General features: G+C 41.4%; 1 protein-coding gene across 2 annotated transcripts in view; it reads right to left on the reverse strand.

The window, feature by feature from the left end:
- The window catches only part of Cv-c (RhoGTPase activating protein), a 218,550-nt gene that overhangs the window by 7,652 nt on the left and 192,404 nt on the right, over nt 1-18,494 (reverse strand). For both annotated transcript variants that reach the window (XM_077405574.1, XM_077405575.1), the window contains exon 10: nt 14,921-15,084. In XM_077405574.1, the coding sequence (XP_077261700.1) occupies nt 14,921-15,084 (164 nt within the window). The remainder of the gene's footprint in view (nt 1-14,920; nt 15,085-18,494) is intronic.

The raw sequence follows: 18,494 nt of genomic DNA on the forward strand, positions 1-18,494 counted from the left end.
CTGCGAGGCAAGGTTCACGCCGATGTAAGGCGCGGTATAATTGCGAAACTATTTTTGCGTCGCTAATTGTTCCTTCCGGTGGCCCCGTGCGGGATAATATAAATAAAACCGCCCCCTTCGCGCGCGAAAACGCATAGGAGTGGCACGTTTCTGATACTCTTTTAGTGGGGCAAAACGGGTTGCCATCAATCATTCAGAAAATGGTTTTGGAATTTATTTAAAAGTGATCGAGACGATTGAGAAGAAATTGCAAAACGCGCAAGTTAACTCCGATAATACAAGAATGCAATTTTTACAACGCTATTTCTGATTTTATTATCTTATAATAAGAATAATTTTTACTCGAGTTAGAGGAGAATAAAGGGAAATTATATAAGAAATTTTTTATTTATATCGATGTTTATGTTTCAAGTCAGCGCTTTAAAAAGAATCGCATATATTATTTTCCTTCCGATAACCCGTCGAATTTCTTGTAAATTGTGTATTCGTAGCGCTCCGAGAAAATCCCGACGGAGAGCATATAATTCAAAACGTGATCCTCGCTTCTTAGATGAGAAACGCGCGCGCGCGCGCGTGTGTGTGTGTGTGTGTGTGTGTTAAACGGTGCCACCGTGCAAACCGTGCGAGGCGTTGCCGCGGTGAGAGGTCCATTGTCATGTAGCGTGGATCACGTGAGGTTTCACATACGTACGCTCCGTGTGTGTGTGTGTGTGCGCGCTTCACGTGAAAATACAAAGGCGTCAAGTTTCGTAACGAGAAGCGATGTGTCGGTCCTATTGTTAGAAAGCCAACCGTCTCCGGGGCGCACGAAAAGACGCCCATTTCGGCTTAGTCACCTTATGGGGAACTGACGAGATACCACGAGAAGTCGCAGGGGTCACCGTGTCGTTTCTCTTTCCTCGGTGACGGAGCAACCGGGGCACACAGCCCGTGCTAGACGAGCTGATCGGGAAAACGGATAACAGCCGCCGCGCCGCCGGAACGAAAAGCTCTCGGATGCGTGAATGCCGATAACGAATTTCCGGGCTAACACAAACTGGAAGGCTAAATAGAATCCCTCGTTCGTGAATTGCGATAAATGCTTGGCATCATGACAGAAAGAGAGAGAGAGAGACTGATGAGAGTACAAAGTATCCATTATGCTTTCAACGCGTAAAATTAATGGTTTACTTTGGTTTATCGACACACACTTCAGAAGCGTTTAAGTTGATGAATTTCGACGTACAGTCCATATTCCGAACGTTTTCCTTGATATATAAACGCAAATTGATATTAGACCATCGTATATACACTCGATTAACAATAAAAGAGATCAATAAAAGGAATCATACTTCAGTGCTTCCAATTTCTACCTCGTGTCTAGTTTCGATTATTTTTACTTCTTCCCCGACATTTCGCCATCATTAGATATTATACCGGCGTCACGCCTGACGAAGGGCGAGACGGCGAGACGACTCTGCGAGCCTGCAGCGACGAAGGCTGTATGCATTTACGTCGAGGAGGATCGACGCAATGGACATTCTCCGTCATCCTTCTCCGAGGAGGATGCACCTTTCGTAATGCATCTAATGCGCGAGCATCGGACATCGGCATACGACTCTCTCCTTCTCCCTCTCTCTCTTTTTCTTTGTCGTGCAATAAGTTTCGCGGCCGATTTTACCGTCCGTTCGGTACTTAGATCGTTCGCTCGCATGCACGTATAGGTATCTGCGTTTCCGTTCCGGCGCGTTACTACGCGAGAGACGTGACGATACCCCCATACGTGAGTTATTTCCGCGCGGCACTCAACGAGCCGTGTCGCCCCGCCGTGTGTACGGCCGACGTCACTTCCGTCTAAGCAGGTTGAACAAACCGTCCGTCCGTCGTTTTTCTGGGCCCGGACGGCCCGAGATATATACGCGCAAATACATCTCGCATACATGGAAGGACACTCGTTACGCAAGAGGAAAAAAATTTCAGTTTTACTTCCGTCGAGTGTGTCTTATTTTAAAATGCATTTCTCATTTTTTTTTGCGACTTGTTTAATGTCTCTGCGAGAGATGCGTAATATTATTTTGTTACGTAAAACTTACGTAAAACTATATGAAATCATAATCACACGCGTAATTATTTTACATTATAAAAATTTATTATGTATTAAAAATATATGACTCTCGAGAAAATATACACATATATTATCGTTACTTTATGGCGCATAAAATGTAATTATACGTGATATAAAGCGACAGACTGGTCTAACGAACATTCTAATTCTTTACTGTCTTACAAGCAATTATAACAGACGCGCACAAATTGTGTAGTAAAATACTGTATCCATTTTGTAAATGGATGTCGTCGGAATAATCGGTCGTGTTGGATTACCAATTAACCAGCTGTCGTATCACGCGATGGCATTAATTTAATTTACGACGCCCAGAAGAAAGCGGTTTGTCGCAGAAGGTAAATTCAAGAACTCCCCCTTTCACAAAATTAACATTGATTTTAACGCAGCTGTTTAGTTAAATTGCCCTATCTAATGTATATCGTTCTTTAAGTGCGACCGATAAAGTCTCCAATTTAAGAGCAAAACGGTGAGTATATTAATTTAAATTCGGTTATAGATGCAGCCAAAAACAAGAACAATAAATAGAATGTTGCTCAAATCGTTAAACAACGGCCATTCCATACAATATTACAACACGCAAAATTTTGAACATGATAAATTAGTAGAGTCTAAAAAAATATTTGAAATGTATAAACATTCATTGTTCCGAATATCCTTATACACGCGATGCATATATTTATATTGATAGTTTTCTGTAATAAATTCTGTAAATCCTACATGATTTGTACGTTGGTATTCATATTCGCAAATCAACAATACGATTTAGCGAATTGCAGAAACGAGCGGTGCAATTGCCAGTTGCGCCATGAAAGAAGGAAATCGTGATGCCGGACAACGTCGAGGAAAAAGAGGTCGCGGCTACAAATTCAATGACGACCGGTTGATACGTCGCTTAACAGGGGAGCTTATATTCGATGTTTCGCGTAAAGAAACGACCGCGGCACGGCAAACCGTACGATCCTCGAGGGCTCGTCACTGAATCGCGATTGTCAATGAAGAAATCCACGACTGCAGTTGCGACTGCAGCCGCGACTGCATAGCCGCTCAGCGACCAACGGAAATCCCTGGAATGTCGGTCTCTTCTACTTCTTCTGCCGTCGTCTCGTTCGCAAGTACGACGATAACATACTTTCGAATCGAGAATTTTAACTCGCGGAATCGACAATGCGCGGCAAGGAGCGCGGGCCAGTTTTTGCTCGCACAATTTGTTCGCGCTCGTTTCTCGAAATGCAACGGCCAACAGTAGAACGGGGAAAAAGTATATCTGGAGCGTCGAAAAGATGTGGTACCCCCACGATAATATTTTATTCCCGACAGAATTCGTGAAACCGATTCTAAATAAAAGATTCCACATCTCTTTCTCTCGTTCTTTCTATAAATAAATCCAGGAAAAACAGATTCGTATCGAGTTTTCCTCAAGTTTATTTTGCGCTGACTGAAATGCTGAGGTCTAAGTTTAAAAATTCGATACACGAAGAGAATTTTTATCGCGTATACCACCCAGAGCGAACGAAAACATTCGGAAATCTAGGTCATCTTACCGCTGCTCTATGGTGGTTGGTTCTAAATTTGGGCCGTACGACCACCGTCGTATTATAGAAGCTTGCGGCCTGTCGCGATCCAGTGACACTCGATTTGCAGTGGCCTAACGAGTACGAATGGCCCGTCATTGTGTGGAACATATATCACGAAATTCAATTAGCCTAACGTCAAAAAACCGCCACTCAAACGGAGGCCACGGAGAGATATTTATGCGTCATTTTCATTAACAAGACGCCCGTCCAATTTTAAGAGTCAAAGAAGTAAAATAAATGACGGAAGTTACAGAAATAAAAATACAAATAGATATATTGAACAGTACGTAACGATCATTCACATGTACCTAAGAGAATGCATGGATGTAATAAAATACCTATACTGAGAAAAAAATTGTCTGCATTTTAGTAAATATTAGTTTGCATACAACTGTTACTCCATTTACTAAAATGAAGAAAAAATTTTCCATTCTTTCTCAGTGTATTAATATCGACTTATTTTTTATTTATTATGTAATTTATTATTTCCATAACTTTTTAATTTATTGTTGACTTAACTAACAAACAACTAACAAGTGATATGTTAAATTGCTTTCGTATATAAAATTACAAATCTGTACAAATCTCGCTTCCTCGAAATAGCAAAGGCATAACGACGACGATCAATGTATTTTCCTACGGAGATTCCGCGCGAATCCCCGCAAGAAAATCGCGCGATGATACTCCCGTCACGCCTCATTAATCCCGACCACTTCCATCGTCACCTCCATCGTCCCTTACTTCCGGTATCATTAACTAACGAGCGGTGTTCGTGGGGCGCCCTAACGGTGAGTAAATCCTCGTTTGCGAGAACCAGCTCGCCTGGTCGGTCGATCGATCATTCTAATCGCGAGGAGGTATTAGGACAGCGTCGGTTTCAGCGATAATTCTCGGCTTGGAACTCTCGTAGGAGTTTCTCCTGATGCGCGCACTGTGTGTAAATAGCACGCGGCTGCATCCGGTGTGTAACAGAGACATTCGAGTGGGAGTCAGATCGATACACGCGATGCGTTTCGATGCTGCGATTAATCTCGCTATTAAAAAAAATTACCATGTTGAATTTAATATGTGTGTGTTGCTTCTCTCTAATTAAAATAATTATATAATGTATGACACATTATTTAATTTTTTCTCAAAAATAAAATTTAATAGATGAGTTTACGATAATCGCGATTGACGTTAAAACGATTAAAAATCGACGGATTGGCCAGACTCCGATTTGAATGCTCCTACGTTTGCGAATACGACTTCGTTGCCACGCCAAAAGGCTTCGCGCACGACGACGACGCGGCGCGGCGCGGCGACGCGCTGTCTGCTCCGTCGGCCGTTTCTCTCGATGCTTCTCTCTCGACTCTCTCGCAAGAGAGAAATCATTTCGCAGCATCCCGCTCATCTTGTCCCTTTGCCCGAGGCGGTGGGTGCGTGACACTTGTTTAACACGCGTGACGTGTCCCCACATGTGTGCGCGGGTAAACATTTCCAAAGAAAAACATAAAAACGGAGAAAATGCCGCGGCTCTTTTTATCGTTATTTATTACCATGAAAATGTCGTTTATTAGACGTTCTCTGAAATAGATCCAGAGAGTGTAAGAACGTGGTATATAAAGAAAATCACAAGGTACGCACATTGCATTTCACATGAAATTACCGCGTGCAAAATTCAGAATTAAGGTATAATCACAAAATGGACTTAGATTCTTAGGACTTTAAAATAGAGAGAGTTAATTATTATTAATTATGATTTCAGCCTGAAAATCGCCAAGCTTGCAAGATTTTAATCCTGCGAATAGTCTTGGTATAATTTTTTGACGTTAAAAAAAATATCTCTTTGGAGCTTCATGTATATTCAGAGACTGGCTTCGATTTCTGTCTTCGTGTTACATATCGCAATCTGCGGCAGCCGATCCCCGACTTTTAACATCGTCTGACGTGGCGGTTTTTAATCCGACAAGTACCCATTGGATTGCGATTAAGTTGCGGCGCGATACAACGGTTCCGTGCGGTCGTTGCTTAATTTAAACAACCGCAAAAGGTATCGGGGTCTTCATCACAGTATGACTTACGCTAATTGACTTCTGAACGGTCCGATGGAGATTTATGGTAATATCCCGACTCTCGGCCGCGAGTGCTAATTGCTCGCGGTTCCACGAGCGGAGCAGTCGCGATAACTGCACCACTTGTAAATAAAGCACCGCGATTTGACGGCGGTCGCCACCCATCGTCGCGAATGGGTGCATATGGTTGAATACTTATAGAAAGAATCTAGCTTCTAACGCATGCCTGGAAAGTAGAGCCATATTATAGAACTCCGTTTTTTTTTCTAACAAACGACAGTCTAACGATTAAAGCATTTTTATACCGGTATTCCTGCAGTTGTTAGGAGTTGATTATATTAATATAATATTAGCATAATCTTATATATTAGTATAATTGTCGGAGTTAATTAATAATTATATACTAATACAATATTAGTACAACTTTATATTAGTATAATTTATACTGTGATAATAGTATATTATTAGTATAATATTATTAGTAAATAATAATACATCAATTAATATAGTGTGCTATTATACAAGTATTTATAGCGAACAGTAATTTATAGAGATAAATTACGACAACGAGTACATTTAGTGTTTCTAAAATCTTGGAAAGAGATGCATTGAAGATTCCGTTATGCCTGATGGTGTTGCAATCCAGCCCGGCGCGCGATTAAAAGTTGAGACCGTTTTCTCGGTAATCCTCTTCCGGCGAGCATGAAAATGGCGATTATGCTGTGCAGGTGCACACAACGGCGGTCTATTAAAAACTAGATCCGCGCCGGGCGTGCACTTCTCGCGCTCAGATCGTTATAATATAACGGTGCGGCATAGAAATGCGCATATGCACGAGCGTGACAAGCGGACATTTATCCTAGCGCTAATGACCGTTTCCCGTCGTCCGATTTCTGCGGTAATGCCACCGTAGAAAACGCGCCCGCGTCTGCGCTCGGCCCGATCGCTCGATAAGGAGTTCCCCGGGTCAGGGAGCTCTCGTCGTTGCGAACCGACATCCCGCTCGGATAATCATCGCCATCCTCGTCGTCATCCGAGGACGTGTACACTTTCTATACACGCAGAGACCGCGTTCGCAGAAGAAATGACACGCTTTCGGCGCTGGTTCCGACGAATCGGACGCGCTAATTATCGAGCGTGGGTACTTCCCTCTCACGCGGCACCGTAGTAGTGTAATTACGGTATAAGCCGAGCTGTAACTGGATTAATTTGCGCGAGAGATAAGAACGCGAAGAGCTTGTTAACATCTTGGTTGAGTTGAGTTGAGAGCAAGCCGTGCACCGCTGTCGGAAAATTTATATTAGGCAGGATATGTATTTTTTATGACGTAATTTTTTTAATATAATTTACATCTAGAGTAATAAATGCGAAGAAAGTAAAATATGTTTCTTTTAAATGTCATTTATGTATGTTTACGCTGAATGTCTACGGCGTTTATGTTCATATAAAAAAAATGTGTTTAGACTGCATTGCAGTGCATTCGTTTATATTAAAATATTCATTTTTATATATATCTAATATAAATTATATTACATCTAATAAAAATATCATTTTTATTTAAATTGAAGGAAATTAAAAATTCCTAAAAGATTTTACAAAACAGATTCTATTTTTACGATATAAAAATATTCAAAAAAAATATTTAAAGAATTTTTGACAAAAATACTTTCCACATGAAAGTTGTTACGAAGTAAAACTCGACTGCAGATTGATTGAAGAAACGGTATATAGAAGGAAGTGCGGCGAAACCCAGAACACAAACGTCGAACACGAACTTCGGCTTAATGAGACGTATTATATACACTTTGCGCTGCGAACGAACGGCGCGTTTTTCCGAATACATACATAAAATTTACGGTGCACCGACCGTCGTGCCATGGGAAAAAGCGCGGCGCGCCGATACGGGTATATCGCGCGGCGGTAGAAACGGGGCAAGTCGCGTTCGCGTTCGCGCGAATTTATGGCAACCGGTTTGCGCGATCGACGGAGGAATGTCGGCTGTCGTTTGCGCCTGTCAACTCGCGCGAGAGAAAGAGACGCATCGTTGTCGTCGCTTCGTTCCCCGTGTCGCGCCTTCCCGACAATCCGCGGCACTTTTCAAAGAGAGACCGAGGAGAGAGAGAGAGAGAGAGAGAGAGAGAGAGAGAGAGGTGACGATGCCTCGGAAAAACCGCAGATAATGATCGATATTCCCTCGAAGGCTGGAGGGAAAATACGGTACCTCTCTTCGAGTCTCCATGAATCAGCTACCTCTATAGTAGGACAATTTAAGTTGTTCATATCGTTAACCGTTCACTTGTGACTCGCATTCACGCTCAGGTATGCCAGGTATTATTATCCCGACAGAATGATCGTACAACGTCAGATGGGTCTCGAAGGATCGGAATTTATTCATCCACGTCAAGAATATCGAAACGCCTTGATCCAGGAACATATGGCTGGCATAAAACGCGAACGAACAGTGTCGTTCACCTTTCCTTTTGCCTTTACGATTTCCGGTTACGATTCCAGAACGAAATTACGAAACTAAAATTACGAGAGATCTTATCATGGAGAAATTCGAGGAGTCTAAGTGGAATTATTTCAATTAAATTATTTTAATATACGTAAAACGATATACCGTATATGCGGGTTGAATAAATTTTATAACTACTGTCAATCCTCTATTAGCCGCACAATGTTACAAAAGTTCTCGGTGATTATTACTGACTACCGTGTGCCCTGCCAATGGTGCGTGACGACTGCGATATGCAGGTGCGACGTGCATGGAACCGTGCCGCGCAGTCTGCCAGCACGGCGTTCTCCGCGGTTGCGTGTACCGAACCTGTTTCCAGGTTTTACGCACCGGCGAAGCCCACGCCGGCAACCCGGGTGCATACATGTATGTAATTACGCGTGCCACCACTCCTTCCCCTGACGGCGGAACGCGTTCTGAATGCGAGAGAGCGCCCGTAACGTTTGGGCGGAAAGAAAAAGCGTCGCATAGGAAAAAGGGGAAACCGACGGAAAAGGGGCGGCCACGCGTAAAAAGAGAATAAGAGAAGATAGATCAGAGAAGGCAAGACACGATAGAAAGGAAGAAAAACCGACAGACGGGGTGTAGAGAGAGAAAGAAAAGAAAGACGCAGTGGAAACACAGACTCAAAGTGGATAAAAGAAAATCAAGTGAAATAAGAAAACCATAAAAAACTAAAACCGACAAAAAAAACGAGGAGAGAGGTTCGTGTGTGGAGAAATCTACGGTGATATGGAGGGAACGAAGTGAAGTAGGAGAATGGGGAGAAACTGATGAGAGACACAGCGAAGCGCCAAGATGCGGAGAAAAAAACAGGGAAAAAAGGGAGAGAGGCAGTTGGATAGATAGTATTTTATAACAACTTTCCTGCCCGGTAATTAACCGTTTGCCAATTAATGAGTCGGCCGCGAAATCCCTCACTATAAACTATAACTCGGACTCTACCTCCCTCTTTTTCGTCCGCGATACTCTCGCTTGCGCGAGCGTACATGCATGTAATCACGGCGTGTGTCTGTGTCGCGGTAAAGGCCTGAAAAGCTGGCCAACGCGCCGGAAAATAATTACTCTCTCAACTCTCTTGTTGTCCTCCTGTATATTCGGGAGGATAGGACGTCGATGATACTTCTACGTGTCTCTCCTCTTCCTCATTTCATCCTCTGTTCAGCATTAGCGCGCGCTCGTTTAACGTGATTGCAATTTTCGTGCTCCCCGTAAACGCGAGTTAACAAGCCAGCAATCAATTTAATTTGCCGCACTTTCTAAAAAAGTTTAGAAGTTTTGCCTCATATCTGCTGTGTATGTATTAATAACTGAAAGATAGTAATGTATGTGTGTGTGATAGAATTTGATTAAATAAAGGATATATGTTGATATTAAATATATATCCTTATTAAATTATTAAATTAATAATTCTACCTTATTAAATTAATTATTTTACCGTGACATTTTAATAACAATGCACAATGCACTTTAAAAAGAGCTTCCCTTCATAAATGTTAATATATATGTTTGCATTGTGTCATGTCTATTTACGTTTACATGACACTTTAAATTCAATTAAGATAACAGCAGTTGCAGCATAAAATAATATCGATTCAATAATTAATTCGGAAATTACGATTTTATTATAGAACATCAAGCCACACGAATCTTCTTAACGCAACCTTACGATAAGCACAAATAGCTTGAGATATACGCTCCCTTTAAATGGCTCAATTTATTACCTTCATCAGTGCGAACGGCGTAGCTCCAGAGAAGCAGCAATTTTCAAGAACCAGATCGAAGTAGGGCACGAAAACATGGTCGATCGAGCACAATAATACGACCGCTGTTAAATCGACCCAATTGCCGCAAATTGCCACTTTCGTTGATTCGACAAACACAGGGATCGAGATGCGCGCGCGCGCGAGAGAGAGTTCTCATTTTCGGCGGTCACGGGCGCAGAGAGTGAAAGCTTTTATTAATAACAATTATAGGGAGGATCGAACGAAAACGACTCGGACCTCCGGCGAGAGAGGAAAAGGGACCCGATCGTCTCTGACAGGGAAAGTCCCGGATATCTATTACTCCTTTACACGAATGTACGCCGCCACGCCGCCGCTGCTATACGTCGCTTTACCAAATTAAGTTACGCGCGACGCTCGCGTATAAATTATTCCTATAAAACGCATCAGTCATTCCTCTACTTTCTCTTGCCCGCGTACTTATATGCGTTACGCACGCGAAGATTCGACCGTAAAGAAATTCTTTCGCATTTCCATAATCTTATATGGAACTGACGCAAGCATATTTTATAGTATCGTTTGAAAATTCGAAGTCACGCTATTGCGGCATTTCGGTGTATTGATCTTTCCCTCCGGGAAGATTTCATGGCTGAAGAAATTTCCTCAGATTCTAGATTCATTACACGGCAAGACTATACGGGAAAATGCGAAAATCGAACGAATCTATTCAATGCAATCGCGCGTGCAGTCGCGATGATTCCACGGCGGATTACGTTATTGTGGAACGAGAGCTGTAGGAACCTCGTCACGACTCGTTCATTCAGTCACGGACAATGTTACGTGTCGCTTCTTCGTATCGATCAATCCGCACATTTCGCAAAGCACGTTTCGTACCAGAATCGTTTCGCGAGAACGTCAACGCCGGAGGGGCCTCCGCTCCGCCTTTTGCTTTCGTAAGGCCTTCGATTCGGTAGATCATTACACTTCACGTGCGCGCACGTCTCATCGGGGCGGCTAGCTTTCACCCGATAAAACGCATTATACGTCGGTCAGTGCTTTCCATTCGGAGTGCAAGGTCGACGTCAGCCGAAAATTTTATTTAAAACGCCTTCTGGCCGGAGAGTTTAATTTTCGATGTTGTCGAGATAAAGAGAAGGAATATGAGGAAGCAATAAAGATACTCATCTTTATCTCAGAACGTTGAATTTTATGCGTTAAACCTGCGGCTTCTCTGAAATTTTTTACACACCGCAATTATACACGCACATACGCGCACGACTACATATTACGCATGACTAAAGAATACATGTGAAATCGTCTCTTGCAGTTTTCTGAAAGAAGCAAAAAAATATCTTAATGCTTTAATGCTTTAAATTTGTATCATCTCATATTCCTACAATTTTCTCATCGCAAAGAAAACACATTACGTTAATTGCCACACATCTTCATTATCACGAAATAGCCCAGGGATAATTTGAATGGTATGTCAACACGCGTCGGGGGGGGGGGAGGGGCACGTCACACCCAATTCTGGCATTTTGTAAACTGATCTTACCTAATGCGTTACGAGGACTATGTATAAGCGTAATACTGGCCGCATGACGAAGGTGAGAGCAATTTAGCAGCCGCGGTCTAAAACGGGCGAATAAAATTACCTGGCTCGCGCGAGGATCAATGGGCCTTGGGCGCAAATCAGGTCAATGCGATAACAAAATAGTAAGACATAGGCAGAAAATAAACCGCCTTAGGAACTTGGCACTTTCCCCCACGGTGATATTGCATCGCGGTATTTTCTGCTCGGTATATTTCGATTAATCTCAATCCAGCGGCTATAAACACCTCCACAATAACGTTTCATTCACCAGTTGGAAGTCGCGCGATCTAATAGCGACAATCATAACTATATTGATTCAAAGTTTTACAGTCTTACAATTCTGGAATTTAGTTTCTCATAATCTCTTTAGAATATTAACATTTCGGAATCTGAAATTTCCTAAAAAATATTATCTACTTAGAAATCTTCATATAAATATTCAGTTGTTTTCACACAATCTGGAGTTTGCTTGTTTTGTAGCAAATAAGACACTAACAAGCGTAACTTTTATATTACAGTCTCGATATTTAAATTCAAGAATTATATTATCACTTAAGAGTTTATTTTATATGAAAAATATTTACATTTCTTTGTGGATTAGAATCGTATGCATTTCGTTTAAAGCACGAAATGTTACACCGATTCGTATTCGACGTATGCACAAAGCCCTCATACGACAATCTTTGCTCAAAAAGGCGACGAACCGACAATCGTCTAATCGATCTCGCAATACGAGCATCTTGCGAGTCACCGTAGCTACAAATTTGGCAAGACTTTCGCGCGTCAGCGCGCGGCGACCAGACGCTTCGCGTACTTACATATCCGTTCGTACCAAACGCGTGCGCGTAAAACGCGCTTTCTCCCCATCTAAGGACATTTGCTTGAAAAATCCTTATGCCAGTTTACTCTGCGGTCCGTTTTGCGTACGGTCGCCAGATAAATTTTCTATTTATTAAACATACAACCGTGCGTAACGATCCGCGCTGGCTTCCGGTAAGAGCTCGCCACTTGTCAGTGGCAGTTGCTGCTGGCAAACACGCATATATGCGTGAACCCTTTATGGGCATGAAAGTCGTCGATCATGCTCAGTGCCGTAGTATCATCGATCGATTTTATCCTGAAGTCCTTTTTAAATTTTAAATTAGCTACGGTAGATTCCAATGACACAAAATAATCCTTGCTTGATAAGACATGTTGTATATCAGAAACGAAGACTTGTAGGTAAAATGTTACAGATGTTGGAAAATATCTTAGAAATAAAATCAACACTTTTAAAAATATGTACAGTTTCAGTAAAAACAGAGTTTTAAATATCGCAAGAAGACTGCAAATTTAAAATTTATTTCGAAATTATCGTTCAGCGTATCTGTTGTGGTACGAATTGACCTCTCCGCCATTCGGAGCAACTCTTCCGAAAGTCAAATGTCTCCCTACAGAAGAATTGGCATACAGACGACCGGATAATAGCCTGCTTTCGGTTCGTCACGCGCGATAGAGCAAACTCCAAGGAGCTTATCGATGGATTGCAACCGGCCAATCGATCCATTATTCATTGCTGATCTCAAAACCGAGATCAATACGCGATACGATACACAAATCAATGTCGAAACTCAGCAGTCTACAAAGACACGATCGATATTTGTCATGATATCATCTCTTTTGTGGCATCGGCATACGTTTCTATACACGTGTGCAAATCCGAGCGATTCTCCTTTCGCGATCACACGGATAGATCCACCGCGATCTCGGTCGGGCCGAGCCGGATCATATAATTGATTTTAGACTTTCGTCGAAATGCTTTTAACTCTGATTTGCGATGCGTACTCCTTCACTAGAGTTACGGTAGTGAACGCTTCCTGCTCTCTCCTCTCTCTCTCTCTCTCTCTCTCTCTCTCTCTCTCTCTCTCTCTCTCCCGAGAGCGGCCCAATAACACTCCTACTCGGTAATTCGCACAGATTGATCTTTACGATCACCACCGGCCCGTAGATTCGCTGCGCTTATTTCGGATTAGCTGTATTTAATTTGCGTGGTACACGACGGTGGAATCAAAATAACATGATTGTGGGTCATCGCACCCCAACCGCTCCACGTACGACTGGGATCTTACCGATGTATATGCGTAAAGTAAAATTCGTACAAGAACACAAAGAGACGCAGAAACGCTTTTAAGTTATAATTCAACTAGCTATATTTAGATAGGTAGATTTTTATCTCCCAAGCATCCGATTAATTGAAAGTATTATAATATCGAACTGTCTCCGAGTTGCAATAATGATAATATTTTCGCAGTAATAAATAACATGATAAATTTTATGGATTTTAAATCATTATATGTATTGGTATTTATTGCCAAACGTCGTTACGATACATTTAATTGCGTATCCAGCGTGCGCTTTCCAAAGTAATTAACTACGAATTTATTTCCGTCACGTGACAACCGTTGATTGCTATTCCGTTCATTTATTCACTGTTCCACACAGATAATCGTATAAGAACACAGTACACGCGAGTGCTTTCATCTAGTGCATAACAATGACCATATGTGTGAACGTGTCATAAAAGTCATAATATGTGACTCAAATGTCGATTTGTCATAGATTACGAAGCAAGAATACGAGAGTGGCTAACGTCTATAATCGTATATATACTCCTTATCGACATATTTAACTATTTTATCTACTTTCTTAACTTAATCTTCAAAATTTTATTATTAGCAAAGTGTTATCTATCGCATTATCACGCAACGTGCTATTTATTATTTATATCATTACATATGAACTCAACTCATTAAAATTTTTACCATTTTAACTAAAAAACTGATATGTTAAATCAATGATAAACATTTAATCGAGAAATCTACGCGCGACGTCAAAAATAAAAATTGTAAAACGTGACATTTGAATCGTTTCCACCATGGAATTCTAAGAAACATTTAAGTACCCTTGTCTCCTCTAACTGACCCCGGGCTCTAATCTGACATTTCCGTCTTGAGGTCTCCTCTAGATCTCATCGTCTATCGGGAAATTCTCAAGAGAACGCTCGAAGAGAGAAGATGCGACGAGAATTTCAAGGAAACCTTTAAAGATGGAAACTGCGAAGAAAAGAAAAATAAGTTTACGAAGAAATAGGGCAAAAATAGCATAAAAGTAGCGGAATCGAAATTATTCCCGCAGCAAATCTCCTTACGAGAATTATGTAAAATGCGAAAGTCAATATAATAAAATTGGGTTTAACTCCAATGAGAATTAATTGAACTCTCATTGAAATTCCTCGTCGCATCTCCGTGTATCCGCGCGTTTGCGCAACGCTTCCCGTACGTGCTCCGTAGTCGAGTAATTCAACGTATATACTCACGCTTTTGCTGTGGCTCGTGCTGTGGTGCGTGTGATGCGTGTCGAGCTTCATATTGGCGCAACGATTAAGGGCGTGCAGACGCCGGAAAAGGCTCTGCAGCGAATCGGCCTCGAGGAAAGGGTGGTCCTTGGCTACGCCGGAAACGTCAATCGGAAACTGATAGTCTGAAACACGAAGACGGACGATCGTTAATTTTCGTTTCGCATGCTCGATTATATCGCGCTCGAGATAGGATAAGGTATCGCGCTTACGCGTGCGCGTATTTACGTAAACGAAAAAAGTGCGTCGTTAGCCGATATTTGATAATGTTAAAAACATTCGCCGTATCAGTCATTTGTTTGTTTGTTGCAACGGCACATTCAGGGTCGTTCGATTATCGAACGATGCTATAAACGCGCACAGGTATACGCCGTGAATAGACCAAATCCATGTCCATTTAGTCCGCGGGCATTAATCTCTTCGTGAAACCGAGAAGAGCTTATCACATGTTGATTGTGCCGTTGTCGCGCGGCTCCATTCTGCTTGTTTTTTTTTGTACAAAACGTTTAAATTCAAATAAATAACTTAAAACGTACGTTTTGTTTTTACGTGATTAATATCTATTATGATATCTCCAATTGGATTTTACAATATCTAAAAAATGTTTCTCTATAATTATTTAATATATAGTATTTTCCCATAAATTTAATAAATTATATAAAATAATACTTTTGTAATATTATACAGAAACATTTCTCTAACTATTTTTCTAATTGTGAGAAAAAATAAAGAAAATTATGTTTAAAAAATTGTAAATATGTAAAATTGTAATCCTCCTCTTCTCTAAAAAGGGCATGTCATAGGTATTGTTGTCACTTTTCCGCGATGCCGATTGGTTCTCTTGCTGCGCTTACTTCATTTGCAGCTGTCATTGTATATTTTGACAGTTGTGTGTATCAAGGGTTAATAGTGTAATAGTAATAGCATAATGTTAAAGCTAAATAGCGCGCGCGAAGCGCGCGTTTGTAGTGTCTAGTCATGTAAAAAAAAATATATGAAAAAATATACGTAACATTTAGTTACGTTGCTATCCGTTGTTACGCACGAAAACTGTTAAATGTCGTAGTAATATGGCTTCAAAAAATACATGCCATAAATGCTATTATTAACATTGACGTCCGTTGAAGCTGTGTACAACGATCATTTAACAATTTTTGTTCGCAATAAAAATTGCGAAAGTTATTTCAGATTCTATATAGTTACATAATCCACTTTGCACGTAACAAAAAAGCTGTTAAAATAAAATTTTTGTGAAAAGAATATCGGCGTTATTTTTTCTCATTTTGCAGTGGCGGTAAAAAAAAGATTCACTCTTAATGAAAATAAAAATCGCGATTTTCGATGGTGTATTTTGCTATCTCTCCAGAATTTCTTCGTAAATATGTCGCAGTATAAGTTTGGAAGATTTCTGTCACGACTTGCGCAACGCTGGCCTAGATCTTCTGAACCAGATCTCGGCTCTACGATCTTTAACCGGGATTCCGGGATCTTTAACCTAGGATCGATTCGTCGATCCCCAAAGTAGAACGACTCTTCAATAAACACGGCGAGCGTTTCCGTGGTATCAAACGTTTTCCGGTGAAAAGTATAATATATATTTGTTATATTAAAAATATTATTCTACCTGATTCATCTATTCGCACAAAATGCCAAGGAGGGAGGAAGGGCGTATGCCATAATGTTTCATTAAGGTTTCTCGCAAACAAGCTTGGTAATTAAAACAAATTCCGTTTATACTGTAGAAACTATAAGCGCACGCGCGCATGTCAGCCACGTTTATTTTCACTTGTTAAAGCGTAAATATGATTAACGACTTCGAGCAGTTCCTGATGTTACTTGATAGCGGATAAATTAACCAGTTATCTGCTTTACGTACCGACGTTGTACACACTTCGCTTCCTCCTTCGGAATGCTTAAACGCGCATCCGTATTTTCCAATCGTTAACATTTCTTCACGCCGTGTACAGCTAGAAGTTTTTGCAATACCGTAGGTACTTCTCGAATACGATAAACGTGTCGTGTAACACCTATAAACCGCCCGTAGCAATTTCCACCTTAGGTTCACGTTATCATTCACTGCATACTGATTTGACTTGACGCGTGTACCGAATGTAAAACATATGCTATTGCAAAAACTCCCTATCGCTAGAAAATTTATTGAGCTTCTCGAAGTAGTATATGAAAGTGTGAAATATATGTCGGGACTGCGATATCGCAGGTAGTCTTGCATTCTAATAAAGCCTGTCGACCGACGAAAATATAGGATGATACTTGTGTCAATGTTATTCAATGAAGAATGATTTGATTCATTGCGCATTGCATATGTGCATCATATCTTTCGTTTCTTTATATCTTTCGCCATCTACGCATCAAACGGTATACTTCCTAGCAACGAGATCGTTCGCTAAGGATTTTATGATGCTATCGGTAGATTCACGTTAATGAACGGCGCGCTTCCTAGATGTCCTAATTACAAACTAATCACGTTTTACTGGGAAATTCGCTGATCATGTACGCACGGTGCTCGTCTGACGAATCAATTAGCGCGCGAACTTTCACTCGTCGACGCAATGACGTCGACATCAGCAAATACCGATTTGTTTTTCGCTAAAAACATGTTACTATTGACACATATATTTAACAATAAGTCTCGCACATACTCGTCCACCTTTGTAGAAGATATTTCGCATTTTTCTTTTTCTCAATTTCTTCTCTTTCTCGTTTTTCACATATATCTTCTTTACCAAGGTTAAGAAAAAGATCAGTTTCTTTTTTTTTACAATGGCCAACCCGTTGTCGTTCGCGAGACACAAAAAATTCACTCCGCGAGCGACTTGATAAATTTATCCGGCGGCGCATCGGGCCAAGAATGGCGATGTGATCGATCGGATCACGTCCTTAATTTATCACGCCGATCGTCAGACACGACACCCACATTCGATCGCGTCGCTGGAATTCCACGAAGGATCGCGGTCGAGGGGATCCTCCGCGGCCGGGGCCGGACACGACCCGCGGTAATATCCTTGCGAGATCGCGTGTGCGCGCGTGTGTGGGCCCCGTGTGTGTGTGTGTGTGTGTGTGTGTGTGTGCACGTGAGTCGCGTGATTCCCGTACGTGTTCGATGGGCATGGCATCGGTATCGGTATTTATATCGTGCCTTGCGCCGACCGACTCGGGTTCAACTGGGTCAATTAGCTACTATTCATAGTACGCTTCGATCGCGAGAACTCGTCTGAGTTATGATCAATCGTGCACTTTGTAAGTGGTACCGCACGCACGTGTATACGTATGCGTATACGCCTAGGCACACACGCTCGTGCACGCATAAGTTTACACGCACGTGTACGTGTGCAAACTCGCGTTCGCCAGGCCTGCCGACGTATTAGAGCTGTCAGTTTAGAGCTGATAGTTTCGAAGCTGTTACGATATATACTCAAGTGTATGATTGTAAATTAATAATATCTTTAAGACACAGCTAGATATTTACAAATTTTTCCAAAATTTAAGAATACGGTTCATAAATCCTTTTCATTCT

This window comes from Temnothorax americanus, unplaced genomic scaffold, assembly GCF_048541705.1.
Source record: "Temnothorax americanus isolate GAGA-0224 unplaced genomic scaffold, ASM4854170v1 Scaffold2, whole genome shotgun sequence".
NCBI classification, from domain to species: Eukaryota; Metazoa; Arthropoda; class Insecta; order Hymenoptera; family Formicidae; genus Temnothorax; species Temnothorax americanus.